Source organism: Pipistrellus kuhlii, unplaced genomic scaffold (genome assembly GCF_014108245.1).
Source record: "Pipistrellus kuhlii isolate mPipKuh1 unplaced genomic scaffold, mPipKuh1.p scaffold_m20_p_6, whole genome shotgun sequence".
NCBI classification, from domain to species: domain Eukaryota; kingdom Metazoa; phylum Chordata; class Mammalia; order Chiroptera; family Vespertilionidae; genus Pipistrellus; species Pipistrellus kuhlii.
The window spans coordinates 5,725,069-5,752,924 of record NW_023425562.1 but is presented as its reverse complement, the minus strand read 5'-3'; the positions used below and the strand labels follow the sequence as shown (position 1 = coordinate 5,752,924).

At 54.3% G+C, this 27,856-nt stretch overlaps 1 protein-coding gene across 3 annotated transcripts in view; it reads left to right on the top strand.

Annotated features, from left to right (window-relative positions):
• The first annotated feature begins 410 nt into the window (after window positions 1-410).
• The window catches only part of PLCG1 (phospholipase C gamma 1), a 37,272-nt gene continuing 9,826 nt past the window's right edge, over window positions 411-27,856 (top strand). The window contains exons 1-14 of one of the 3 annotated variants that reach the window (XM_036419135.2): window positions 411-752; window positions 22,337-22,489; window positions 22,603-22,696; window positions 22,815-22,862; window positions 24,920-25,004; window positions 25,096-25,179; window positions 25,397-25,431; window positions 25,623-25,695; window positions 25,802-25,903; window positions 26,119-26,237; window positions 26,321-26,406; window positions 26,480-26,600; window positions 27,376-27,544; window positions 27,672-27,794. In XM_036419135.2, coding sequence (XP_036275028.1) covers window positions 536-752; window positions 22,337-22,489; window positions 22,603-22,696; window positions 22,815-22,862; window positions 24,920-25,004; window positions 25,096-25,179; window positions 25,397-25,431; window positions 25,623-25,695; window positions 25,802-25,903; window positions 26,119-26,237; window positions 26,321-26,406; window positions 26,480-26,600; window positions 27,376-27,544; window positions 27,672-27,794 — 1,509 coding nt within the window. In that variant the 5' untranslated portion in view covers window positions 411-535. Of the gene's footprint in view, window positions 753-19,876; window positions 19,996-22,336; window positions 22,490-22,602; window positions 22,697-22,814; window positions 22,863-24,919; window positions 25,005-25,095; window positions 25,180-25,396; window positions 25,432-25,622; window positions 25,696-25,801; window positions 25,904-26,118; window positions 26,238-26,320; window positions 26,407-26,479; window positions 26,601-27,375; window positions 27,545-27,671; window positions 27,795-27,856 lie in introns of those variants that run through there. The other 2 variants (XM_036419134.2, XM_045574895.1) reach the window with 2 other exon arrangements.

The following is a 27,856-nucleotide window of genomic DNA, read 5'->3' as shown; positions in this document are numbered from 1 at the left end:
CGCGGGCGCGGGGGCCGCTCGGCGCCCTCACCGCTCCCTCCTGCGGCCTCGCGGGCGGCGCTGGAGGAGCGTGGGTGAGGGCGCGGCCGCGGCCGGGCCTGTGCGGGACGGGGACGGGGCGACAGGGCCGGCGCGCGGCTGCCGCGCGTGACGAGCTCGGCCGCGGCCGCGTGAGGAGGAGGCTGCGGGGCGGAGGGCGCGCGGGCCCGCCGCCAGGGCGCCCCGGCCCCCGGTCCCCGCCCGGGCCTGCCGGGGGGTCGCGGGGCGCAGGCGCGGCGGCGGGGGCGGCGGGCGGGGGTCGTCCCCACGGGCTCGCGGGCGTCTTTGTTCCCGGCGCGCGGGCCGGGGCGGGGCCCGCGGGCCGCCCGCCCTCCGCTCAGGCCCCGCCCCGTCTCCGCCCGCAGGAGCCGCCGCCGGGCCCGTCGCCGGCCGCTCAGCCTCAGCCTCAGCCTCAGCCTCAGCCTCGGCCCCCGCCGCCGCCGCCGCCGCCTCGTCTCGCCGGCCGAGCCCGCGCCGCCGCCGCCGCCGCGGAGCCATGGCGGGCGCCGCGTCCCCCTGCGCCAACGGCTGCGGCGCGGGCGCGCCCTCGGACGCCGAGGTGCTGCACCTCTGCCGCAGCCTCGAGGTGGGCACCGTCATGACTTTGTTCTACTCCAAGAAGTCGCAGCGGCCCGAGCGGAAGACCTTCCAGGTCAAGTTGGAGACGCGGCAGATCACGTGGAGCCGCGGCGCCGACAAGATCGAGGGGGCCAGTAAGTGCGCCCCCGTCGCCCCCGCCCGGGGCCTGCGGCCCGCGGGGACCCGGGCCCGCGCGCGACTCCCGCAAACTTTCCGGGCCCCCCGCCCCCGCCGCGGCCCCGGGGGTCACCCCGGTGGGGGCATCCGGGTCCTCGGGCGCCTGACAGACCCCCCTTCCCCGAGCCGGGGGCAGTGTTCTGGCGCTGAGCCCGGAGGTCTGAGCGCCCTGGCGGCTGGGAGGCCGGCGGAGCGGGCATCGTGTCCCCCTTTTCCCCTCCCATCCCCTCCACGGGGTGGTTGGTGGTCGTCTTGGGGGTGAGGGGAGCCGAGGCAGAGCCTCCACCCAGCCAGCCCCCGAACCCGGGGCCTGACGGGACGGTGGCCTCCCCAAACCCTTTCTCCTAAGAGAGCAGTCTTGGCCGAACTCTCGGGCCCCCCAGGCTGGGTTCTTGTTTGCAAAGGAGCCTTGGGGTTCTGGAAGTAGAACTTGGGGAGATGCCGGGGTCAGGCTGTTCTGGAGCAGAACCTGGGCTGCTCCTCTCCCTCTTGGTGGTCCTGTTTGGTTTGGCAAAGCCTGCGAGGAGGCAGCGCTGGCTCTTCCTGCCGCCGCCGCCGCCGCCGCTTTTGTTCTGAGGCTGACTTTCGGAGGTCTGTGTGGGCGGCGAGGAGCCGGGCTCCCCTTGCCCTCTGGAAGCGCCTTCTGCAAGCTTGGCTCCAGAGTGGCCGGCCCTGGAGTCAGGCACTCTCTTCTAGAACGGGCAGCCAGTTTGGGGCGGGGGTGGAGGGGTGTCTTTGTGTCCTCCTGTGGCTGCAGGGGGCCGGGGACCACGCACTACTCTCGCTTTCCTGCTGCTTTGCCCTCCCAGGCCTGTGCAGGGCTGCTTTTGCACAGGTCTCAGTGGGAGCAGAGAGTTGGGAGGTTTTGAAAAATCCCAGATCTATCAGAGTGTTATTCCACTTCGTGCGTGCCTGTGCTGCGGCCGGATGGGCACCCAGCTCTGTTCTCCCCTCCCCGCCTCCAAGCGTGAGAGATGATGTGTCTGCAACCCTGTGCTGTGGGCTGCTTCCTGCAAGGTCCTCCCCCCGCACCCCACTACCCCCAACTAGTGTTAGAGGGAGCCAGGCCCAGAACTAGGTCCACGTGGAGGAGGGTGGTCAGGAAGTGACACCCCCGGGGGAAGGTCCTGCGGACCTCCTTGGGCATGGTGTATATGCTTGTAGATGGGGAGGAAGGAAATCTTGTGGTGAGGCAGCCATCCTCAACTACAGACTCCAGATCTGATACAGCTGCAGAACTTAGAAATGGCAGCTGCCTCCCCACATGACCCCATTGGTCCTGTCAGCCATTGGGTGAAAATGTTAGTGATCTGAGAGACAGAATTTCAAAGTGGAGAAAGGACAGGCATTGCTGAGGGGTTGAGATAGTTCTGGGAGCATCACTAGGTGTCGGACTCTAGGCACAGCCCCTTCCTTCTGTGGTGCTCCCTGTGAATTTGTGGCACTGCCTGGAGGTTCCCATATAGAGATCCCCTGGGTAACAGGCTGCATTTCAAACCATTCATGTGACCAGCAGGCAATAAAGCAGCGCTAATGGAAGGCAAGGCTGGCTTTGAAGCCCACGTTTTAGTTGTGTGTGGATCCCCCTCTTCCCCCTCCCCCCATTACTTATCTCCTCCGAGCCTTAGTTTTCATCACCCTTAAAATGGGAGTAAGAATTTATCCAACATATACTGTATGCCTGATATGAAGGTTAAATGAGGAAATTGATGTGAAACATTAGCGCAGTGTCTGACACATGAATGTTGAGTAAATGTGAACTGTTGTTAATAATAACAATAGATTATGACTGTCTTCCTAGACCCTCAACTGTGAATGTTGTAGAGGTGGAGTGTGGCCATAGGAGAGGGTGAGGGTGCAGGAAGGGAGGAGTATGGGGACCAGACCGAGTTAACATTTCACGTAGATCTCTGCCCAATCTCTGGCTGGGTTGGAGCATCTTTCTGTGCACCAAAAGGTGGTGGGTTCAGTTCCTGGTCAGGGCACATCCCCAGACGGCGCACATGGGAAGCAACAAATTGGTATTTCTCCCTACACACTGATGTTTCTTTCTCCCTTTTTCTCTCTCTAAACTAAGTTTTAAAAAACAAAACATATCCTTGGGTGAGGATTTAAAAAAAATTTTTTTTTAAGATCACAACCTAGAAAAGGGGAAGAAATGTTTTTGTTGTTTTTGTTAGTTTGTTTTTTGCTCCAACCCACTTAACTCACCCACCCTCCTTCTGTGTAGAACAGTGTGTAGAAAAAGTATATGGAGATTTGCACATCTGATGCCTGACTTTCTTGTTTGTAAGTTGGGGCTGAGCAGAAGGAAGTGGTGTGTAAATACAGGGAAGAGTCTAGTCCACGGTGTCTCAGGTCTTTGAGCAATGGATGCAGGAGTGCTGAGGACCTGGGGTGGGTCAGCCTGATCTCATTTAATTAAGGCCTGGAGCATAGGTAAAGGGCATTTTCAGTGATCTCATTAACTAGCTGGGATTTGAGAGGCCTAGAGCATAGGGTAAGGATAGAGAAGTGGCTCTGGCCCTTTGATTTTGGAGGCCTGGACTGAATGAGTCTGGGCAAAAAGACTAGTAGACACTTGTGTGGAGTTTAGATCTTCTAAATCACATGTGTCAAACACAAGGCCCTCGGGCCAAATCCGTCCCGCTAGGCCTTGCAATGTGGCCCGTACCGCGCTGTCATCACTGCACTCCGCTGCGTTTCCATCACAATGACAGTTTATGACTGTTCAGTAAACCATTCGGCCAGCGATTTAGGCTGGATTTTAGATTTTGGCCCCTTCTCTGATTGAGTTCGACACCCCTATTCTAAATGGAGCCCCATACTGAAGCTGCCCACTTCTGCCCATTCATGGGTGCACCTCATTGATGAGTTCTGATCCCTGCAGCCCCACTCTGTGGACTCTGAGGAAGGTTGGGCTGCCAGCTGGGTCCCCTGCCACCTGGCCTCTTGCCTGTGCCTCAGGTGTCTGGCCTTTTCCTGCTGGCCTTGCCAGGATACTATGCAGTGCCTGTAGCTGGGCCAGAGAGAGAGAGACACATTCGTTACCCGTGGGTGTCCTTGGCCCTAAAGCAGTAGTTCTCAACTTTTTTAATGCCGCGACCCTCGAATACAGTTCCTTATGTTGTGGTGACCCCCAACCATAAACTTATTTTCGTTGCTATTTCACAACTGTAATTTTGCTACTGTGATGAATCCCGTAATGTAAATATCTGTGTTTTCTGATGGTCTTAGGCCACTCTGCTAGCGATTCTCAACCTACCTGTGTTTACATTCCGATTCATCACAGGAGCAAAATTACAGTTATGAAATAGCAGCGAAAATAAGTTTATGGTTGGGGGTCACCACAGCATGAGGAGCTGTATTAACGGGTCGCGGTGTTGGAAAGGTTGAGAACCACCGCCCTAAAGGAACAATACAATTCAGGAAAAGTGCACAGCACTCCGGGAGAAGACCTCCTGTGGCCTAGCAATGCCCTCTCACTTTACCACTTGTGAAGTAGGACTGGTTTTCAGGGTGGTGGTTTAGCTCTAACGAGGGGTGGAGAAGAGCTTTGGTGCCAGTTGTCATGGTGGTATGACAGGAACCAGGGTGATGTTTATACCCTCCCCCCCACCCCCCAGATACTGACATAAGTGAATACAAAGCAGTTACAGACTTCCTGCTGAGTGCTACAGACACTTTTCATCATGTTTTCTTGGCTAATTCTCACAAGGGCCCTAGGGGAGAGTTTGGAGTACCATTCCATTTTACAGATAAGGAAATAGAAATACAGGGAGTGAATTTTGCTGTGGGTGATAGTGCTGGTGTGGGACAGCCTCAGTGGACTCAACTTTCCAGGCAGTGGCTGGCTAGCCAATCCCGAGAGGACGCTAAGCCTTAGGTTTATGCTGCAAATGGGCCTCAGGCCCGTGTCATTGTGATCTGTGTTTCTCCTCTGAGGAGAAACCTTTGTGCTCAGACCTGGGATGACAGACAGCCTCAGCCTCTAGGCTCTGGCTGCGCGCTTTTCTTTTGGTGTCTTCTGGGTGAGATGGTTCAGTGAAGGGTGGTTATGGGTAAGTGGCCCAGGAGAGGCTCCATGGAGAGCTCTGCATGCCAGTCAGGCACATCTGTGGGGATTTTGGAGCCCTAGGCTTTTGTCTTTAATTTTTTTGGAGATAATCTTCTAGGTGCTAGCCCCCCTTGTAGTGAATGGAAACAGGTCCTTGCCCTCAAGGAAACTGAAATAGACAATGACAATTCCTAGTGGTATCTTTGATGACAAGGCTTGGGGGTGGCAGAAGAAAGCAGTCTGGACAAGGCAGTCAGGCTCAGAGGAGATGATGTTGGGACAGCTGTCTGGAGCATGACCCCTGTGACTGTCAGACTGGCGAGGAGACAGACCACGAGGCCTGCACTAAAGGCAAGGCCCAAGGCGCCTGCTCAGGCCTGGTGTCGGCAGGGGTTTTCTTTGTGCCGGCTGCTGCTCCCAATGGGAGCGGGGCAAGAACACGTGTCCGAAACTCTGGAGCTTGCCATCCCTGCCTGTGTGTTTCCTGTCTGACTGTAGTTTTTCCAGGGGAAGTGAGACCTCTTAGTGTTTCCTCAGCACTCCAGGCTTGCACTGATGTGTGGGTTTCAGACCAGCCCTGCCAAGCCTCCTGTCCATCTGGGGCTTTTTCCTGTGAACCTAGGAAAGGGGCCTGCTGCACAGCTGCCGGGAGGAGCTGAGCACACACCCAGTACCTCCAGCTTCTCGTGTGTGTATCAGTTAGAGATAGTGGCTACAGGCCTTGTTTAGGGTAGCCCATTGGAATGAGGGGCATCTGTTTGTTCGATACGTATTATTGGAACATCTATTTTTCCACTGAGGGTTCAAAGATGAGTGAGACATGGTCTATGTTATTGAGGAAATCCCAGACCCTTGAAGAAGACAGACTTGGGAACATGTAATTATAACTCTGAGTGACACATACTGGATAAAGGTTTGTACTGCTTAGCAAGCTGGGGGGTTGAGGGGAGAGAGCCAGGGGAGGTGACTGTGCACTAGGCCTTGAGCGATTAGGGAACTTGCCCATGCCCTGGTTGAGGCTCTAGCGGTCGTGTGCCATGGTTGGGAACGTGTTAGGTGTGGTAGAGATGAGGCAGGGGCTGTTGCGGGCAGCTCAGGGAGGACTTCGGTGTGCTGTGCTCATGGGCTGCAGTCTGTCCTGTGGACAGCAGGACTGTCTTGCACGCTTGCCTGGGAGGGGTTGAGGAGGGAGACCCGTGAGCTACTGCGGTTCACAGGAGAGCGCTGGTGAGCAAAGCAAGACCTCGCTGTGGCAGGGGGGAAATGCAGTGGTGGTGGAGGAATGAGACAGTGAGCATAGCACAGATGGCCTTGAACAATATGGGTTTGAACTGCTCTGGCCCACTGTATACTTGGACCACTTTATACTTTGTTATTTTTTTTGAGACGGGGGGTGGGGGGGGGGGTGGGGGGTCTCGCTATGTTGCCCAGGTTGGAGTGCAGTGGTTATTCACAGGCGCGACCCCACTACTGATCAGCACGGGAGCTTTGACCTGCCCCGTTTCCGACCTGGGCCGGTTCACCCCTCCTTAGGCAACCTGGTGGCCGATGGGCCTAGCGCACTACAGCCCAGAACTCCTGGGCTCAAGCCATCCTCCAGCCTCAGCCTCCGGAGTAGCTGGGACTACAGGCGCGCACCACCACGCCCCGCTACTTTTAAAAAAATATATGCAACCATTTCTCTATATCCCTAGGTCCTTTGGGTTCAACCAAGCACAGATTGAAAATAGTATTTTCAGGGCCAGCTGTATGTGTTGCTCTATGCCACTTTATATAAGGGACCTGAGCATCTTTGGATTTGGGCATCTATTTGGGGGGGGGGGGGTGTCGGTTCCTGGAATGTTCGGCACTCTTGGATAGTGAGGGATGGCTGGGGAGTCAAAAGTTATACACAGATTTTGCCAAAGCCGGTTTGGCTCAGTGGATAGAGCATCAGCCTGCAGACTGAAAAGTCCCAGGTTCAATTCCGGTCAAGGGCGTGTACCTTGGTTATGGGCACATCCCCAGTGGTGAGTGTGCAGGAGGCAGCTGATTGATGTTTCTCTCTCATTGATGTTTCTAACTCTCTATCCTTTTCCCTTCCTCTCTGTAAAAAATCAATAAAATATATATATTTTTAAAAAAAGTTAGACACACATTTTCAACAGCATGGGGCGAGGTGGTGTAGGGGCCCTGCCGTTCAAGGGTCAACTGTAGTTTGACATTTGGGCTCTGAACTCAGACGGCCTACTTTAAAAATCCTGTCTGCAACTTGCTCTGTGACCTTGAGCATATGACTGTCTCTGGGCTCCTGATATTAGCAAACTGCATTTATTTCATGAGGTTTTTGTGAGGATTTGATGAGAATATGTGTAAAGTGCTTGCATCGAGTGTGGCCCAGCATAAGTGCTTAACGTGTGGGAACTCTTACAAGGAGGAAGGTGAGGGAGAAATTCCCTAGGAGGTCCTGATAGCAGACAGGAGCAAATCCCACGGCCCTGTAGAGGGGGCTGGTGCCTGGTCACTAAGCCCTTTGATTCAGAGACACAGAGGCCCACCCATCTTCTCTCTCCAGGCTCTCAGCAGTCCTCTGTTGTCGGGGTCACTGTCCAGGGTGTGATTTTTTTGTTGTTTGTTTCCCACTGCGGACTTTTGTAGGGTGGTTGGGCAGTTGGCTGGAAGCGTCTGCTTTGGTATCATCTGAAGGTATCAGATTGGCCTATTTCCAAGTGTCCCTACCAGAGCCCATAGTGTGAGCCCCATGTTTTCCAGGAAGTGCTCTCATGCCACCGCCTCATTGTGGTAGAGCCTGCCTGTGCATCTGCTGTCCCTGTCCCTGCCCATCTCCATTAACTCATGGCATCCCTTCCCACTCTGTGCCCTTTCCTCTGGGACATGGCTTCCAGGAGGCCAGAGAGAGAGAATGTCCCTAGACCTGTTAGTAGAGGATAAGAGACTTTCCCCCTCTCCACTCCCTCTCTTAGAACTGGAGGAGTCTGTGGGGACTTGGAGGAGAGTCCTAGGAGAAATGGGTGTGGCGCGGGAGGGGAGTGTTCCAGTTCCTCTTGAAGAGTGCTTTGTTTGGAGAAGCGTGGCACCCGGGCTTCCCTGGGGGATCTTTGAGGGCAGCCAGGTAACAGATGATAAGGAAGAGGAATGGCCTCCAGCAGCAGTTGCTAATTGGGCTGCTGTGACCAGAGATTTGTGGCTAGAATCAGTTAGATTTGGGTTGAGTCTCAGCTCTTCCTGTGACCTTGGGCAAACTACTTTAAACCGCCTGAAGTGGATCTTCAGCTGTAAAAGTAATTTTCTAACAGAGTGTATTATCCATAGTTGGATGAGATTATATGAGGGTAAGGTTTTATGTGAAAGTACTCAGCACAGCATTGGCACTTTAGGTCACTTAATAAGAGTTTGTTTCCTTTGCTTTCACTTTAGTGACAGCCCCAGTTCCATCACCAAGCTTGGCCACAGTGCTGCTCTGATTTCTGTGTTCTTTCTTTGAGTCTGGACACAGATGCCCGGGACATGAAAAGAATCGGGTATTTGAATGGAGTTCTGGACCACTTTCTCATCTATTGTGTTGTTTGAGTTGCACCATGGCTCCATGAATTGAGGGAGGGCAGGAATGATTAGCTCTCTTGTAGATGAGGAAACCAGGATGCCGAGGTTAAGGTCATACAGCAAGTTCATGCAGCGCTGGTCCAGAGCCTAGCATTTCTGATTTCCACTACAGTATTCAGTTTATTCTCTCTCTCTCTCTCTGGAGAAAGTGACAATAGATGGGCTGTTCTATGGGACCAGAATTTTTTGGTTTTTTAATATATTTTTTATTGATTTCAGGGAAGAAGGAAGATGGAGAGATTAAAACATCAATGATGGGAGAGAATCATTGATTGGCTGTCTCCTGCATGCCCTCTACTGGGGACTGAACCCACATCCCAGGCATGTGCCTTGACTGGGAACCAAACTGATCTCCTGGCTCACAGGTTGATGCTCAACCACTGAACCACACTGGCTGGGCCAGAGTTTTGTGTTTTTTTTATTTGTTGGTTTTTTAATGCGGGCAGAACTGATATTTATTCTGCGTCCAGTCAGATTGGTTTGACCAGCTTAGGCTTCTCTGGACAAACTGGATTCCATGCTTCTGTCTAGATCCTCTGCTGTCCTCGTTTCATGATAGCGCCCCCAGAGAGATGCTTTCCCATCCTGCAGGGTGTGAGGAAGCCCCTGGTTTGAGGTGGGGGAAGAGAAGAGCCTCATTCTGACTTGTTCTTACTGGCTCATGATGACTGCTGTACCTGAGCCTCTGCCAGGGAAATGGGAACCTGGGTGCACTAAGGAGGGCCTTTTAGGACCCCTGGTGACAAGCTCACATGCATGCCTTCATCCACGTTCCTGCATTTGTCTCACATTGTGCCCTAGCCTCTGTGTGGACTTGATTATCTTATGACTTGTTGGTGGCCGTAGGTCTCTAGCCTGGTATACTTTCTGTAAAAATGAAAAAGAGGAGAAAAACCCAGCTCTCTTGTGCCTACATGGCACACTGAACAAGGAGACCCTTACTTGTGCTTCTCTAGCTTTGGACTCTGGCATTTGCTGACATGCCAGACACCATGGAGTCCAGTAGTGACCATAAAAAGGTTTGGTGGATGCAGCCAGAAAGGACAAACAGCGAGGCGGATAAAGTAATTCCAGGGTGTGGGGAGTGCTGTGAAGGGAACAAGCCAGAGGCCTTTGTCAGGAGGGGTGAGGGTGTGCTGGGATAAAGCGCAGCCTCGAATCGTGGGTTGACAGCAGCCAGGGCTCATTTGCCCCTCTTGCTGCATGTCTGTGACATGCCACACCACTGTCCCTGAGAGAGGTCTCAGTAACTCTGGGTCAGCCTCTGGTGCAGAGACTGAACACCTGGCAGACCAGGCTGCAGAGGGATGAATTTCTGTGACTGGGCCAGCTGTGCTGCTGTGGCAGAGGAGACGACTGCCCATGTGGGTCAAGAGGCTGCTTTGGCTGGGGTCTTTGAAATAGATGTCTTGTGTTCAGGCTTAGGTATTATAGCTGTGCTCTTGCCTGTCGCCTCCCTACATTCAGCCCAACACACGTGCCCCTATTGAGCTGCCCCTGCGTCTAGTCTGTTGTGCCCACAGCTCCTTGCTATCACCCCAGAATTAGAACCTCTGATCATAGCTCCCAGAGCTCCTTTGCTGGTGTTTTGGGATTTCCGAGGGAACTTCAGTGCCCAGAGGAGAGGGAAAGAGGCCTGAGAAGGCCTGGGCAATAGGGAAGGTGGAGTTAGTTGCTTTGGGGGAGGCTGTGATCCCATGAGATGGGACTCGGAGAATCTCTGCTTACGTTCCTGGCTCAGCTGTTAATATTCTTCCTCCCTCCTTGTAAGACTCATTCCTTTCGAGGTGGTGCCTGGCCAGCCCTGGAGAGGCCGCACTGGCCGTGTGCCCAGGCACAAGTACGAGCGCTCTCCCCACTCGTCACCGCCTAGGAACCCGGCCCATTCTGGGAGGGCTCCTTTTAGAGCCCACATGTAGGCTTTGTGTATAGGCTCTGCTGCTTCCTCCTGGGCCCTTCCCGGTATTGGCAGGTGGCCCTGGCCTCGCAGCACTCAGGATGCGGAATAAATGGGGCGGGGCTCTTCTCTTGCAAAACATTGGCATCTCCTTTGCTGAGCCCAAGCCTGGCACAGAGGAGTCGGGTTAGGAAGCAAGAAAAGGAGGTGACCCAGTCCTTGATCCTGGGAAGCTTAGATCTGGAACAAGCAGAAAACCGTGAAAACCCAGGGCTGGTGGGAGGTAGTGGTGCCTAAAGTGCGATACGCTGAGCCCAAGTGTCCACACAGAATCTGTTCTCTCTGCCCTGGGGGCTCTTTCTCCTATTGGCTGGCCTGGCAGCATTAATTAGAGGATCTTTGCAAAGGTCGTGAGGGGCCTGCCTGGGAGCAAGGCACGGGCATGTGGGCACGATGAGGAGTAAATGGCCTGACCCAAACTCAGGGCCTGGCAGCAAACAACTGACCAGACTGGTGAGGGGATGGGCCTCAGCGAGCTTGGCCACTTGTTTGTGTGAGATCTAATTCTAACTCAGTCGGGGTGGGACGTCTACTTCGGGGTTGGCTTCCTGTTTTCTTGGACACCTGGGGATAGGGCTGAGCTGAAATCCTGTGGGAAGTAGTTGTTTAAGGGATGCCCCCAGGTCACAGTGTCCTTGGCTTGGCCTTGTCAGTGGGGGAGTAAGGCATTGGCCACACTGGGACTCTGGTGGTGTGGGTGTGTGGTGGGGGAATTCTAACCCCTGGGATTGATTGACTCTAGCCTCAGGCCCAGAGAGTTCATGAAGTGACTAATCCTAGGACGGAGGGGAGGAGTTTGCCACAGGTCTAAAAGGCTTCTCAGCCCACCGGGGAATGTTCCAGGAGGTCAACTGGGACATTGGGCAGGGACAAGAGCGGGTGGGGGTGGTGGGTCTCTGAGGCTCTGCAGACCACTTCCCCTCATTGCACCTGGTAGTCCAGCTGTTTGGAGGCAGTGTTCTTCCTACCCTAGTCACTTTCTCCACCCACAACAATATTTGGGTATAAGAAGCTTTATGTTCACAAGTCAGTTCCTAAATGGGACTGTGACTTTTCTTGGGAGATGTTAACATACTCTCCCAAGGAGAGTAGAAAAGGGTGTGTATGTCACTTGCTGAGGGGTGTTTCTTAGGGCCTTGAGACCAGCAGTGACATACAGAGAAAACCCCGTCAGTGAGAACAGAGCTCTCGAGGTTGTCCTGGTCCCTGGCCTGATACTGGCTCACACTGGAAGGGTGAGGCTCTGCAGGTGGTTGGGGGAGGCCGAGAGGCAGCTATCCTAGGATGCGTGCTAGTAGAGGGGAGATCAAGTGCTGTCTTAAAATGGTAGAACTAGGGAGTTCAAATAAGGAAGGGGAGGCCATCCCTAAAAATCAGAGCTGGGCTTCCTAGAGCACATGTGTCAAACACAAGGCCCTCGGGCCAAATCCGTCCCGCCAGGCCTTGCAATGTGGCCCGCACCGCGCTGTCATCACTGCACTCCGCTGCGTTTCCATCACAATGACAGTTTATGACTGTTCAGTAAACCATTCGGCCCGCGATTTAGGCTGGATTTTAGATTTTGGCCCCTTCTCTGATTGAGTTCGACACCCCTATCCTAGAGAGAGAGGCAGTGAGTGGGTGGGTTCTTTGTCACATCAGAGTGAGGTCAGAGTCTAGACAAGCACTGGGGCCTCACCTCCCCAGGAAGCAAAAGGAGGACAAGGAGAGTGGCTTGGCTTTGGCTGGCATGGCCCAAAGGGAGTGTGGCCAGATGCTGAGGAGAGGCTGGGCCAAGCAGCTCTGGGAGTGGCTACTGTGGTGGCAGGAGTGGATGCCCAGTGAGCAGACCTCTGAGGGTGACTCCTTTTATTACTTAGACTAGAGAGGCCCAGTGCACAAATTCATGCATAGGTGGGGTCCAGCCAGCCTGGCCCGATTGGAGCCCAGCCTGTCGGAGGAGGAGATGGTAGGAGATTGGCCGGCTGGCACACCCTGATCAGGGTGGTGGGGGGCTGATCAGGAGTGGGGCCAGCCAGGGGGAAGGGCCGTGGTAGTCGGCTGGCCCAGACCCTAATTGGAGTGGGGGGCCCATTGGGGGAGGGGCCATGAGCCAATGGGATGGGGAGCCAATCTGGGGCAGGGCCATCCAGGGGGAGGGGCCACAGGTGGTTGGCCGGCTGGCCCCTAATCAAGGTGGGGGGGCCAATCTGGGGTGGGGCTGGGCAGGGGGAGGGGCTGCAGGAAGTTGGCTAGCCAGCTCTGCCCCCTACTGGGGGTAAGGGAGATGTTTATGGACAGGGCTGGGGAGGAGGGGCCGTGAGGGTGTTGGCTGCTGCTCTACCCTTGATTGGGGTGGAAGAGACCTATTGGGAGTGGGCTGGCTGGGGGGAGCTGGCCCCACCCCCCAGTGGGCAGGTTCGCTGGCCGCAGTGGGCATCATAGCCTCTGATCATTCCAGACATTACAGGGTTCTAGTCACTGGCTTTTTTATATATATATGTATATATATATGTATGTATATATATGGTTTCCCACCCCTGTAATTAATATATATATATATATATATATATATATATATATATATATATATATACACACACACTATATATATATGTGTGTGTGTGTGTGTGTGTGTGTATATATATATATATATATATATATATATATATATATATTTATTTATTTATTTTTTTAACAGGGGTGGGAAACCTTTTTTCTGTCAAGAGCCATTTGGAAATTTATATCACTAGAGGCCTGGTGCATGACATTTATGCACGGTTGGGGGGGGTGTCCTTCAGCCCAACTGCGCCCTCTTGTAGTCTGGGACCCGCTAAGCTGGCAGTTGCACATCTCTCAAAGGGTCCTTATCCTTGCCACAGAGGTGGGGGAGGCTCCTGCCACCGCTGCTGCACTCCCCAGCTGTGAGCCCTGTGGGAGTGCACTGACCCCTGCCCAAGCAGGGGGGCGGGGGATGGCAGCTCCTGCATTGAGCATCTGCCCCCTGGTGGCCAGTGCACGTCATAGCGGCCGATCATTCTGTCATTCGATCATTTTGCATATTAGGGTTTTATTATATAGGATTCTTAGGGCATACAATGTTATAGACTTAAAATTAGCTTCTTGCTGTATTTGGTCAAACATTTAATTAACTCACTCCTAATGCCTTGGCAGGGCCAGACCAAAAGATTTTGCTGGCTTTATTTGGCCTGTAGGCCGTCATTCCCCAGCCCTGACTTAGAACATCCCCAACTTCCTAGTCAAGCTTGACTCTGTTGGGGTTTAAAGGCTGCCCCAGATCTCCCCAAGAAGAAACAGGGCTCATGGTGGTGGTAACAGAGAAACCAGAGAGGAGCCAGGGCTGGGTGCTGAGAATGAATGCATCGGGCCCAGCAAGCTCCACAAGAGGAGGCCTCTGCTGTCCCGTCAGTCCCTGTCACTGAGACCCCAGTCAGAGGCCCCTATTTATTCCTTGAGGGGAGGGAGGCCCCAGATTTTTCTTCTCCTAACTCATCCCATTTCTTGCAAGGTACTGGGGAATTGAAGCTGACAGCATGGCCCATGCCCTCAAGGAGCTTACAGGCCAGTAGAGAGTATTGACTGTCAGTGGAATTACTTTAAAGTAGTTACCACTCATCTGGTGCTCAGTAAACATAGTTGTGAATAATAAATAAAGCCAGTAGGACTTGTTCACAGTTTAGATTGGGAGAGAGGAATGTGAGAGAAGAGATTTAAAAAAATATATATATATTTTACTGATTTTTTACAGAGAGGAAGGGAGAGGGATAGAGAGCTAGAAACATCGATCAGCTGCCTCCTGCACACCCCCTACTGGGGATGTGCCCGCAACCAATGTACATGCCCTTGACCAGAATCGAACCTAGTACCTTTCAGTCCGCAGACCGACAGAAAAATTGGGACAGTCCCTTCTTTTTGTTTTTTATTTATTTTTGTTTTTTATTTATTTTTTAATATATTTTATTGATTTTGTACAGAGAGGAAGGGAGAGAGATAGAAAGCTAGAAACATCAATGAGAGTCATCCATCAGCTGCCTCTTGCACACCCCCTACTGGGGAAATGCCGCAACCAAGGTACATACCCTTGACCGGAATTGAACCCCGGTCCCCTCAGTCCCCAAGCCGACGCTCTATCCACTGAGCCAAACCGGTCTCGGCTTCTTTTTGTTTTTTAAATTTTATTATTTTTTTATTGATTAAGGTATTACTTATTGGTATTGATTAAGGTGTCCTTATCCCCCCATTTCCCTGTCTTCCCCCCCCCCCCCATTCATACCCTCACCCCCCTAGTGTCTGTGCCCATTGGTTATGCTTATATGAATGCATATAAATCCTTGGTTCTTGCTACACTTACCCTTACAGTTGTTTTCCCTTACTCGGTGGTGTTGCAGGCCGGTTAGGCTCCTTTCTCTCTCCCCTCGTCCACAGAACTCTGAACAAACGTCCTGTGACCCGAACAAGCTACTGCAATGATGCTCTGGCCCTCTGCGTGACATGGGCAGGCCAGCCCTCTACTCTGTCTTTGCAGCAGTCTGAGACTTTCCAAATAAAACTGCTCACTTTCTCTGTGCTCTCAGCACCAGACCTGGGTCTCCCTGTTGTTCCCCTCTTGGCATGACCTCATAACTACCTGCTTCCCATGTTTCCTCCACCAGGGAGGGACTTTCTCAGAGGCAGGAACTCCAGTGCCTTATTGATTTCCATTTAGCCAGGACCCAGCCCAGGGCCTGGCCCGGAGTGTGTAGGTGTTTGATCAGATGATGGAATGGTGCCTCCTTTCCCTCTTCCTTTGGGGCTTGGGCATACTGTGCCTGCCTCAGAATGGGTGGGCTTCACTTAGCATCTAGGAAAGAGGGCCGCTGCCTGGAAGGTGGGGCTGCCCTGCTGCTTCTCAGGAATGGTGGCTGCTGTGGAGTCACTTCCTCATGGCTCCAAAGAGGAGCTTCATCTAAACTCTAGACTAGATAACATTCTGTACAGTGGGGGTCCTTTACAGCGGTGGCTGAGGCAGCTAGTAGATGGGGTGCAGGGTTCCATTGGGAGGATCCACAGTCCTCCGGCCAGCTGACTGAATAGCCTTTTCCTGTTTATCAAGGTGGGAGAGAGCCGGATGCTGAGTCAGGCCTGGCAGCTCTCCTCAGTCAGGTGTTGAGGGAATAGTGACTGAGGAAACACCAGCCAGGGGCAGATGCTGACCTCTGCCCTTGGTATACTCGGTGAGGGCCTTCCTGTGTGCATCCTGGGAAGGGGCTCTGTTCCTCTCCCCCCTGCGAGTTGGCTTTGAAGGCAACTGCTGCCCCTTCCTCTTGCTGCGCAGCCCTGTGACCCTGGGTCTCTGAGCCTGGATTCTCATTTGTAAAATCGAGGTAGATAGCCTCCGCTTTGCTGGGAGCTGCTTCTGTTTCTGTTGTAAGGTAGGAAGGGGAGGGGACCTCTTCCTCCTGGAGGCTGTGGCATTCAGTGGGCAGACATCTGGGAAACTGCTGGCCCTCCGGACACCTGGCCTGCAGCACCAGGTTTCTCTGCCGCCTGCGCCCAGGTTCTGTCTCTGTTCTCTTTGGCCACCTCCATCTTTTGCCTTTAGAGCTGTGAAGGCTCTGTTTGAAGCTGATATTCCTGACTGGGACAGGTGTCCTGGGGTACAGAGCCCCTTTGCCTTGTTCCCTGTGAAGAGGCTCTCAGGTGCCTGCCCTACCCTGGGGAGCCACCGTGAGGGAACCTCAGAACCTTTGAGTGTACTGGTGGCAGAGGTGCAGGGCCAGGAATTGGCCAGAGCACAGTCACTTCCCCTTGAGGTTTCCTTTCTGCACCTCCGCATTCCTGGGGGAGAAGGGTAAGCTCCATTTGTGCTCCCTCTGGGGCGCTTGGCACATAGTTTCTTTGGAGGATGATGAAGTGGTTGGCTGCCTTGAAGGGTGGGGGTACTGGGAATGGCCCATCTGTGTGCACAGACTGTGCATGGAGAAGGTGATTGATGAGAGCATTTCTGGGAAGATGTGCACACCTCTCCTGACCCCTGGGACCCACTCTTCTGAATCCCCTGGTGGCCTTGGCTTAGAGCTAAGCAGGGCGTGGTGCTCAAGGAGCCCTGGCACGCCCTAGCCGGTTTGGCTCAATGGATAGAGTGTTGGCCTGCGGACTGAAGGGTCCTGGGTTCAATTTCAGGTAAGGGCACATGCCCGGGTTGCTGGCTCCATCCCCGTTGTGGGGCAAGCAGGAGGCAGCCAATCAATGACTCTCTCTCATTGATGTTTCTATCTTTCTATTGATGTTTCTCTCTCTCCCCGCCTCTTTCTTCCTTTCTGAAGTCAATAAAAATATATTTAAAAAAAAAAAAAGATATTTAAAGTTTAAGGGGAAAAAAAAAAAAAGTAGCCCTAGCTGGCTTAGCTCAGTGGATACAGGGTCAGCCTGCAGACTGAAGGGTCGGTCCCAGGTTCGATTCCGGCCAAGGGTACATGCTGGGTTGTGGGTTTGATCCCCATTAGGGTACGTGCAGGAAAGAGCCGATCAGTGATGTTCATCATTGATGTTTCTCTCCTTCTCCTTCCTCTCTGAAGTCAATAAAGAAATATATATATATATTATTATTTTTTAAATTTTTTAAAGGAGCCCTGCCTGTACTTGTACTGTTCCTGCTGCCTCATAGCTCCATTGGTTTCCCATAGCTCCCACTGGCTGTAGGTGCGGTGCCTTTGTGCAGGGACCTTCCATTGTTCCCGATTACATGGCCCCAGAGACCACATCCCCCCAGCTGTGCCTGGTCCTTTTTCCTGCCCCCAGAGTCACCTCACTGACGACTGTATTAGCATATTTTATGTAGCTCCTCAGGCTTTGGTGCCCCACCACCAACACCACCTCCACCCTCTTCATCCCTTATATCATCTTTGAGTACCTGGGGTCTTTGCTGCTTCATAGGTAATTAGCTCGGGAATGTAAGCACTCTGCAAAACAGGACCTGGGTTTGGGGAATGGAGGGAAGAGCCCAAAGTGCAGGCTCAGAGGTAAGGAGGAAGGCTGGGAGCCAGCGTGAGGCTGGGCTCTGCGTCTCGTTGCCTTGATTGGATTTGCACTCTTTTTAGAAAGGCGGGGCTTTCCCCATTTCCTCCAGTGCCCTCTGCAGGACTGGTCAGGGCGTCCATGTCCCACAGGTGGGCACACTGACAACCCCCAGAGGGAGGGGACCTGTCTGGGTTAACATACACTCACCTCTGTCAGACAGTCAGGTTTTAAAAAGAACCTTCATACTTAACCATGAGTTGTGATATTTTTAAGTTGCAAAATATATTTGCATGCATTTTAAGGTGAACCATTTCTATTATAGTTTACATCAGTTAACTCAGTTACAATTACTTTACCATATAAAGGGAAAACTCAAGAAACTTGCACTAAAAGCATGTTTCATGTCCAGAAATCTGTGTCATTTCCTTCTCTGTGTGTGTATGTTGTTATTGTTTGTCGTGGTGGTTTTCTTGGAAATATCTTCATTTGGGGGTTTTAATTTTCAGTATGTTCTCCTGTCCCTTCCTGGTAAGCTCACTTTGTGTCTGTCATCGCACTAATATGTCACAGCAGCCCATGAAGAGGGTGCCAGGAGTGCTGATCCCCTTTGCAGATGAGGAAAGAGGCTCAGAGGGGGAAGTTTTGCTCATGACTCTTCATACGTCTTCCTTGCCTGATGGACCATTTGGAAAGTGGCCTCAGTTGAGGGCTGGGGACCTAGGACATGGGTTCCTGACCAAGAAGCTGGGATCTAACTTAGGGTCTTGGACGTGATTCTGGACACCCTCTCCCACAGCCCACCATGGTCAGGGTGAAGCCATGTTTCCACAAGGAGCACCGGCCGGCTTTCTTGGGCTGTGCTCATTGAGGAACCCAAAAAATCTCCGTGTCCCACCTTTGCCACCCCTTTCTCTTCCTTGGGATTCTTGTCCGAGGAGTCTGTCTGGTCAACAGAAATGCTGCCCCAGCACAGCCCTGCAGTTGCTGTCCAGAAGCCCTGGGCAGAAGCAGAGCTGGTGGGGCCCTCGTGGGCTGGCCTAATGTCTGGGAGTGGGTGGGGAGCTGGATTCCAAGACAGGAAGTAGCCTTACCTTCAGAAGGGCTGAGCACAGGCAGGTCCTCTGTGCTCATTGTCCTCTACCCTTCCCCGGCTCCAGACTGGCTGCCTGCCAGTTAGCTTGTCCCTTCACAGCACCCTCTCCTCCCCCACTCAGGACAGCGGGTACTGTCCGAGGGGTAGAGACCTACTCTCCTGTGACGGCAAGTCCTGAGCTGGTCCTGAGCAGCATTGCCCTTTCTTGCTATCTGGCTACAGCTCCCTGAGTGCTTGGGGTCAGTTCTGTGGCTCAGACGAGGAACCTGAGGCTCTTAAAGAGAAAGTGACTGCCATTGCTTGTACAATATATATGGAAGATATTTGCTCTTCAAGTCTGCATGACCTGAGCACTGGGCTTTGAGTAACTGCTGGCCTTTAGTCTCTGTGGTCTCAGGCAAGGAGCCTATCCCCGGGCCAAGAGAGGAGAGAAGGGAGCCTCTCCCTGTTTGATCATCAGGCATCTTCAGTGCTTAGAGCCCTGCCGCCATGCTGTGAGCCACTTCCTTCTGCGTAAAGACCCAACAGAAAACAGTCCAAAGTTGGGGCAGTCAGGGCAGGTTAAGGCTGACTATCCCATGTGGCTCTCGGTGTAGCAGTCTGTCTACATGTGAAGGGTTTTTGGCAGGCCCATCCCCTCTACAGCCTTCCCTTTATCCATGGCTTGCCAGTGAGGAGAGCCGGCATGTCTAAAGCCCAAGCTATGTATGAGCTTGGAAATGGGACTTGAAACTTGGTGTTGTGATTTCAGACCTGTTAGTCTCCCATTCTGGTACCCCACCCTAGGAGAGGCGGTGGTGTGCACATGCCTCAGGCTGTTGGTGCGTGTGCAAGAGGGGTGCTGTAGCTGCCGCAGGCTCAGGAAGCAGCTTCTGGCCTGAGCCACATCTGCATGCACTGATCTGAACTTAGAGCCCTGTCCTGACAGAGGTAGCGGGCTCCCTCCCATCTCCAGCCTAGCAGGGACCTCTGAGTGCCTTTGGCTTTTCTTTTCCCTCGTGTTCCTCCGAGCGTGTTCTCCTGTGGTTCTGAGTGGTATGAGTGCTGGGCTATGGGTCGCTAGGAATAGGGTGCTGCTGTTCTACTGCTCCTCTAAGCAATTCCCCCCTGGCCCTTGGTAGGGTCTCTCTCTGTCCCATTGCAGGTGTGACCCAGACTGACTGTGGCCCAGCCCCCAAACCCCCAAAGTAGGGACAAGGCTGTGTCTGACCCAGGGAGTGTCCCCTCAATGATGACAGTCCCTGGACCCAGCTCTGTTTGTTCTGGGAGGCACGAGATCGCACAGGGTGTCGCTTTTAAGAACCTGTAAAGGTGCTTCACTCTGGTGTTGTGTCCTTTCAGCCTGCTGTTGGCTTGATGGCCTTGGAGGGCATCAGGACCAGGCTGGCACCTCCTTATGAGGGAAGTACAAGGGACTAGATGTGCCAACAGGAGCTTCGGAGACTTGGACACCTGGCCTAGATGGAGCTGCTCTGTGCCTACTTGTCTTGGGTGGGAGCCTGTTCTGCCTCCAGCCTGGTCTCAATGGAAGTTAGCCCAGGAGCACAGGGATGGCTGGGGTTCACTCATGGCTACCGCCCATCAGTGTGTTGTGCACATGTGCACGTGTGTGGGGTGGCTGCGTGTAGCCCAGCAGTAGGCTTCGTACTGACCTCTTAGCTGTCACGCTGTGACTACTTCTATGTACTGAGGGGAAGGCTGAGAGGAAGGGCCCCAGTATGCACCACACAGGCCTTGTGCTACATGCATTCGTGTGTGTGAGGTTTTGTGCCTCTGTCAGAGATGTGGGAGGATGACAGCAGCTTTGCACCGGAAAAACATGCTGGTTTCTATTTCAAAGGGCAGATTTTGTGGTGGTTCTGCAGTTTCTCCTCTGGGCATTTCCCCTGTTCCGCTCCTCCTTCCATCCCTGGAAACTGTCTTTCTGGGCTGGGTCTTTGTGACTCAATTTTCCCCCTCCCTGTTTCTACCTGAGTATGGCTCCCAATTTAAAAAAAGCTACCCCCATTTTGTTGCCCCTCCCCCCACCGGTGTGACTGTCTTTTTCATTTGTTCACTTGGTCATTGAGCAAGCACTGCCTGGTCTACGGCGAGATGAGGTGTGTATATGCATAGTGCCACTGGGGTCAAGGGTATGGCCACTGCATGAAGGCGTTTCCAAGTTGGGACTTGGTAGAATTGGAGTCTGGGAGATGGACAGTCCCTGGCTGGGAACCAAGATGAAATGGGGGACAGGAAGGTGCTGGCTGTTCTTTCCATTGGCCCAGCTTACTTTGGATGGAGTAGAGAAGATGGGAGGACAGAAGCTGGAGGGTAAATCATTGAGCCCATGATGAAGGGCCTTAAAGGCCAGAAAAGAAGCATGTTCTCCTTAGTGAGTAACTTGGGGAGGGACCAGAGAGCAATGTTCTTAAAGATTCTGAAGACTCAGGAAGGATGGCTCATTGGTGAGAACTGGGGACAGGGCAGCTGGCAGGAAAGTCGGGGCTTTCGGCTGTAGAACCAGGCCCAAGGGGCTTGCTGAGGACATGGAGCAGGCCGGTAGAACCAGTGATGTGTGGAGGGGGAGCTGGGGTTGGGGCCAGAAGCCTTGCCATACTGTGCAAGGTGGGATAGATGTACCCCAGCTGTGGCTAGAGGGACAGGGAAGAGCCTGGGGAATTTGTCCCCTTGGGACATTCCAGCCGGTGGGGTGCAGTTTGGGCTGGGAGGGCTCCTGAGGGGGAGGCTGGCCAGGTAGCATGTTGGCACTGCTCCTGGCCCCACATCTTCCAGGCCTGTCTGGGCTGAGCACATTTGGTGAGAGGGGCTCTCGGGGAGTGCTCAGAAAGCCAGGCTTCTTTCATTTGACCTGAGCCTCCCTAAGTCCCTTTATCTGGCTGGTAAGTCTGCTTTCTGTCCAGCGCCCAGCTAACACCAGAGTAGAGTGGGTGTGTGGCCGGGCAGCCCTCTCCAGGCCTGGTTCACAACCTGTGTGCAGGGGCTGATTTTGGTGAAGGAGTCGGCACTGGATGAGCTCTTGTCACGCTGCTCTCAGTACTTTGGATCTTACCATCATCCTCACGTTGCCGTTACTGGTTACTGTGTTCCCGCCGAAGCAGCAGTGGGGTCAGGCAGTTGTCACTCTGCTGAGGTCACACAGCTAGTACGACCTGAGCTGGGTTCCAGCCCAGAGTCCATGAATGGTTTTCTACCACTCTGCCTTCTAGAGAAGCGCAGTCTAGCCCTTTCTTTATACTTTATACATGGTGAAACCGAGACTGAGAGGCAAACGAGTCACTCAGCATCATCTTTGGATCAGCGGCCGAGGCAGGTGTCTGCCATTCAGGCCTATGGCTCCCCACCTGTGTTGTGTTAGGGCCTGATAACCAGGCTAGGAAACACCCCATGGACAGCTGCTGCTTTGGGGGAGAGGCCTCTTGCTGACATTTGCTTGTGGGTGACTTCAGAGGGTTGGCCATTTCAGGGGTGCACCAGTTTTTTGGGCCTGATCCTGCCCAGCCCCGCCCTCCCCAAGGGACTGTGCAATTTGGTTTGTGTACTTTGTGTAAGGAAATGGTCCTCACAGAACAGCTTTTTTTCAGGTCAGAGTATCCTGTTGTATTCTTAGCAAGGGAAAGGTACACGGGACCAAGCTGACCCTCCCCCAGACAGCTCAGCTTTGAGCAGAGACATGCTTAGGTGCACCTCAGCTCTCGTCACCCAGGAGGGGAGTCTCTCTGTGGTCCCTCCATGAGGGAGAGTGTGGTATTGAGGAAACCAGGTTGCCCTTGTTTCAGTGCTAAGTCTCAGAGACCTCAGCCTGACCTTGACCTCTTCTCTATCTTCCTAGTTGACATTCGAGAAATCAAGGAGATCCGCCCAGGGAAGACTTCACGGGACTTTGATCGCTATCAAGAGGACCCTGCTTTCCGACCGGACCAATCACACTGCTTTGTCATCCTGTATGGGATGGAATTCCGCCTGAAGACCCTCAGTCTGCAAGGTGGGAGTTTAGGGGCTGGCGGAGGCAGGGGAATAGTTAAGGGGAATGTCCCTGGTCTCTGGCTCCATGGGTGGTACGTGTCCTCAGTTCAGCTGTTCACCCCTCACTCACAGCTACATCTGAGGATGAAGTGAATATGTGGATCAAGGGCTTGACTTGGCTGATGGAGGACACATTGCAGGCAGCCACACCCTTGCAGATTGAGAGGTAAAAACCACCCCTGACCCTGTGATTAGAGTTGGGGGTGTTGGGATCTAGGGAGCAGGGCAGGGACAGCCTGCTGACCTCCCTGGGCCTTGCCCTCACTGCAGGCTTCTCCCTCCAGGTGGCTGCGGAAACAGTTTTACTCGGTGGATCGGAATCGTGAGGATCGGTAGGTCCTGAGCTGTGGCTCTAGCCCAGCAGGGTGAGCTGGGGCACCCATAACAGTAACCATGCCTCAGGGTAGCTGCCTAAAGAACCAGAGGACTCAGGGGACCTGCCTCCAAGGGGCTGGGGGTTGGCAGGTGGTTCTGGCACAAGTAGCTTCCTGCAGAAAGCCCTCTGGTGGCCATGGTGCAAGCTGGCAAGAGAGGCCAGGGACAAGAAGCCATGTGCCCTGCCACTTTAGGCAGAGACAGGAAGTGCAGAGCTGGCTCGGCATCCTGGAAAGAGGCCAGGGGGCTTGTAATGTGTGCAGGGGGTACTTTGAAGCTGTAGTGTGCTAGCCAGAGGGGCCAAGGGGAGATGGGGACAAAGGCCAGGTCATGACTGTTTCTGTGAGGGACGGGAAGCCAGGGAGGAAGAGAGACACGACCCGAGTTCACTTAACACAGGGTTGCTAGCTGCTAGTGGAGAGTCCAGGGCAGCCCCTCTAGCACTGTGGGTGAAAGATCGGGGGAGGGCTTGGGTCAGGGCGGAGGTGGGACTTGTGGGTGTGAGAAAAAGAGGAGTCGAGGGTGACAGCTTTTTGACCTGAGAATCTGGAAAGGCAGAGCTGCCCTTGACAGATGGGAAGCCTGGGAGGAGCACATTTGGGGGCTTACCAGATCATTTGGGGTGTGTGAAGTTTCATGATGCCTTTAGATGTTCAGGTAGAGACTTTAGTAGGTAAGTGGGCAAATGGATTGTAGGGAAGAAGTTGTGGTGGAGATGTTAACCTGGGGAGCATTTAGATGATAGGAAGGCCATGAGGCTAAAATCACCTGGGGGTAAGCTTAACAAGAAAAGGGAAAAGGGCCAGTAGCTGGTCCCAGGCTGCTTGGGTGTTGGGATTGGAGAGGTAATGAGGATCTTGCCAAGTGATGTAGCAGTTTGTGAGGTGAGTGGGGGCACGGTTCTGGAAGCCCAGGGAGAGGGAGCAGTCAGCTGTGCCAGGCCTCCAGGTGTGGTGAAGATGGTGGCCCAGAGAGACCAGTTTGGACTTATAGCACAGAGGTTGTGGTGACCTTGAGACAGGCAGTGGAGAGGGTTCAGGGAATGGATGGCTCCTTTAAGGCATTGCTGTGAAGGGGAGCAGACTGGGTGGGCAGTAGCTACAGAGGTACACAAGGGCAAGACGTGTTTTGGGTGAGAGAGAGAACAGCCTGCTTGCAGTGCTGATGGCAGAGTCCACAGAGCGAATGTGGAGTGATGCAGCAAGTTTCTTACCTGCGAAGTGAGGACCCTGACGGCCTACCTCCTGGTGACAGGGTCAGACAGCTGGCATCTACACAGGCCAGTGCTTCTGAACAGCACTTGCTGGTGGCAGACCAAACCCCGCAGTACAGAGCTGGATTCGCTCGCGAGTTTTGGTGCTGACTGCCAGGCTCTTGAGCAGGAAGAGGAGTGGTTGCCATCCTCCCCTCCTTGATACCACCTCCCAGGAGAGAAAGCCTTTCCCCCATCTTCTCCATCCTGTTCTAGGCCCAGCAGTATCCTCTAGCCCACTTCCTGGCAGGGCACCCCTGGAGAGCAGGGGATGCTTCCCGTCAGGCCTAAGAGGGTGCCAAGTCACCGGCACTGGTATTTGATTGAGTGACCTCCCTTTAAGTCCCCCAGTGCCCTTGCGGAGGCTCAAACTCCCAGCATCCTTGGGGTGGTGTTGGAGGCATTGCTGTACTTCCCCTTAGAGGCGGGGGGCGGGGGAGCTGCAGCATCTGGCTGCCCCCCTCTGTCCAGATGGGAGCCAGAGAGCCGAGGGCCAGAGGTACGGGCTGGATCAGGGCTGGTGGGAGGAGGACCTCACTTTACTGAGTGACTGAGACTGGTCACTCCTTGTCAGAGCCCGGAGCTTTTCTTTGCTCAGAAGAGGAAACCAAACTGAGAGAGGCCTCTGATCCAGCCTCATCCTCAGGACTTTAAGTCTCAGAGTAGTGCCGTTTACCTGTCTAGTCCCAGGTGGATTCAGCCTACAGGTCAGAGGTCATGAGAGGTTGGGTGAGGCCACTGGAGATGTTCATGTTTCTTTAGTATATCAGCCAAGGATCTGAAGAATATGCTGTCCCAGGTCAACTACCGGGTCCCCAACATGCGCTCCCTCCGAGAGCGGCTGACGGTAAGGGCCTCCTGGGCTTTCTGCAGGTGGGGGGGGAGGCTGGGAGCCATGGCCAGAGGGGCTGACCAGAACCCTGTGGTGTACCTTGCAGGACCTGGAGCTGCGCAGCAGCGATATCACCTATGGGCAGTTTGCCCAGGTGTACCGCAGCCTCATGTACAGCGACCAGAAGACGGTGCATGAAGCTACCTGCCTGCCCTCCCACGGCCCTTGCCCCTGCTCTCCTGCCCCAGCCCTGCTTGCGTCAGCCCTGCTGCCCTGCTTGGGGGCTTTTGGGTGCCATTTCTCCAGCTCTTCTCTTGAGGCCTACCCCCATCTGTCACCCCAGCCTTGCTTTCTGAGAGCCCCTTTCCCAATGGCCTCCCACTCTGACCAGGTTCTGTCTCCTGCAGATGGACCTCCCCTTCTTGGAAGCCTGCACCCCAAGGTTTGGTTTGAAGTGGGGAGTTGGGGTTCCTTATGCAAGTGGAAGGCAGTGGGGGGAGGGAGGGAGCCATGTTGTATCATTCTTGGCAGCTGTGCTGGCTGGGAGCTGGGCCCTGCCTTCCAAGGGGCCCCTTATTGTCTGTGGACCATGCGAGCCAGCTGGCCGCCAGGCATTTCCCTTCTCTCCTGCAGGGCAGGGGAGCGGCCGGAGCTCTGCCGAATGTCCCTTCCGGAGTTCCAGCAGTTCCTCCTCGAGTACCAGGCGGTATGCTGGGCTGGGCTGGGGCTGGGCCAGGGTTCCCAGCTGAGGGGGCTGGGCTCATCACTGACTGGAGCCTCTCATGGGCCCCCACCTTGCCCACCCCCATTAGGAGCTGTGGGCTGTCGACCCACTCCAGGTGCAGGAGTTCATGCTCGACTTCCTCCGAGACCCCTTGAGAGAGATTGAGGAGCCATACTTCTCCCTGGAGGAGGTGAGGCCTGCCTTTCACCCCCGTCAGAGAGATGGTCGGGCTGACCAGAACCCCTCCAGGTTTCCAGGAGCCGATTTGCCTAAAGGTTGCAACCTTGTTCTCCTCCCTGTCTACCTTGCCCACCCACTTGAGTTTGAGCACTCTCTCTCCTTCCCCCACCAGTGGGCTAGGACTGGAGCTCAGTGTCTCTTCCCTTCCCCATTGTTCCTGGACAGTTTGTCACCTTCCTGTTCTCCAAGGAGAACAGTGTGTGGAACTCGCAGCTGGATGCTGTGCCCCCGGACACCATGAACAATCCTCTCTCCCACTACTGGATCTCCTCCTCGCACAACACGTGAGCGGTGCCCTTGCCCCACCCAGCCCGACCTGGGGAGGGAGGGACTCACCTGACCAGCCTGCCTTTCCTTCCCCATCTAGGTACCTGACTGGGGACCAGTTCTCCAGCGAGTCCTCGCTGGAAGCCTACGCTCGCTGCCTGCGCATGGGCTGTCGCTGTATTGAGTGTGCGTTGGGGCCAGGGCTGGGGGAGGCGGACGGGAGGCCTGCCCACTTGACAGTACTCATGTTGCTCCCCAGTGGACTGCTGGGACGGCCCAGATGGGATGCCGGTCATCTACCATGGACACACCCTTACCACCAAGATCAAGTTCTCAGACGTCCTGCACACCATCAAGGAGCACGCCTTCGTGGCCTCAGAGTGCGTGTGGATAGGGACCTGGCTTGGCTGGGTTCCAGCTTTCCCCTATGGCAAAAGGCATAGGCCCCCTCAGAGGCCCTGCCCCATTTCACCTGCCTTTCATCTCCATCCTTCCTCTCCTGCTGCTTGCCATTGCTTCCCACGAAACTCCCTGTTTCCTGCCCTTGTGCCCCCTTTCGTGGGTCCTTCTCTTTGGGTTGTGGAACATAGTCAAACTCTTCCTGTCCTTAAAAAAGATCCTTCCTTAACCCTGACCATTGTCCTGCCAACTCTTCCCCTCACAGCCCAGAAAACTGTCTCTGTCCCATGTCCCAATCTATAGCTCCTGTTCACCTCACCTGTGGTCACTGAGGGAAGGGTTCTGGGAGGAGATCAGGGCTGTGGTCTCTGCTGCTTCACTGAAGGAATCAACAGGGCCCCCCAGGAGCTGAGTTTGGAGATTGCTTCTCCTCTTTCCTGACCTCTTTGGTGTGGCAGCCTCCACCGTGGGACCAACTCAGGGGATTGTGGCAGATCCGAGACCCCAAGGTGCCCCGTTAGCACCTCTCCACCTTCCAGTGGCCAGAACCCTCCTCCTCTCTGGGATAGCGCCCTGTAAATGGGACCCCAGGCTCTTGGCTCCTGACACCTCACTGTGAGGGCTGTTTGGACTGAAATTTGACCCTGCAAAACCAACTGTAGGGTCTGTGTCAGAAGGAAGTAGTGGGGATACCACTTCTGGAAGAGACCAGAGTCGTGACAGGGTGCTCGCACCACCTGGTCCCCTCCCCTGCAGGTACCCGGTTATCCTGTCCATCGAGGACCACTGCAGCATCGCTCAGCAGAGGAACATGGCCCAGTACTTCAAGAAAGTGCTCGGGGACACACTCCTCACCAAGCCCGTGGACATTGCTGCTGACGGGCTCCCTTCACCCAACCAGCTCAAGAGGAAGATCCTTATCAAGGTAGGGGTGATGGGCTGGTGGGCCCCCTGCTCAGCACCTCTCTATGGCCATTGGTCTGGGGCCTAGTGAGGCAGTGGGGCTCTGGGACTCCAGCTGGCACTGCCATATCCTGACCTGCTACCCACAGCACAAGAAGCTGGCGGAGGGCAGTGCCTATGAGGAGGTGCCTTCATCTGTGATGTACTCTGAGAACGACATCAGCAACTCCATCAAGAATGGCATCCTCTACTTGGAAGACCCCGTGAACCACGTGAGGGCAGAACGGGCTGGGCTGGGCAGGGTGGGACAGGTGGTGGAGCACCCTGTCACTGT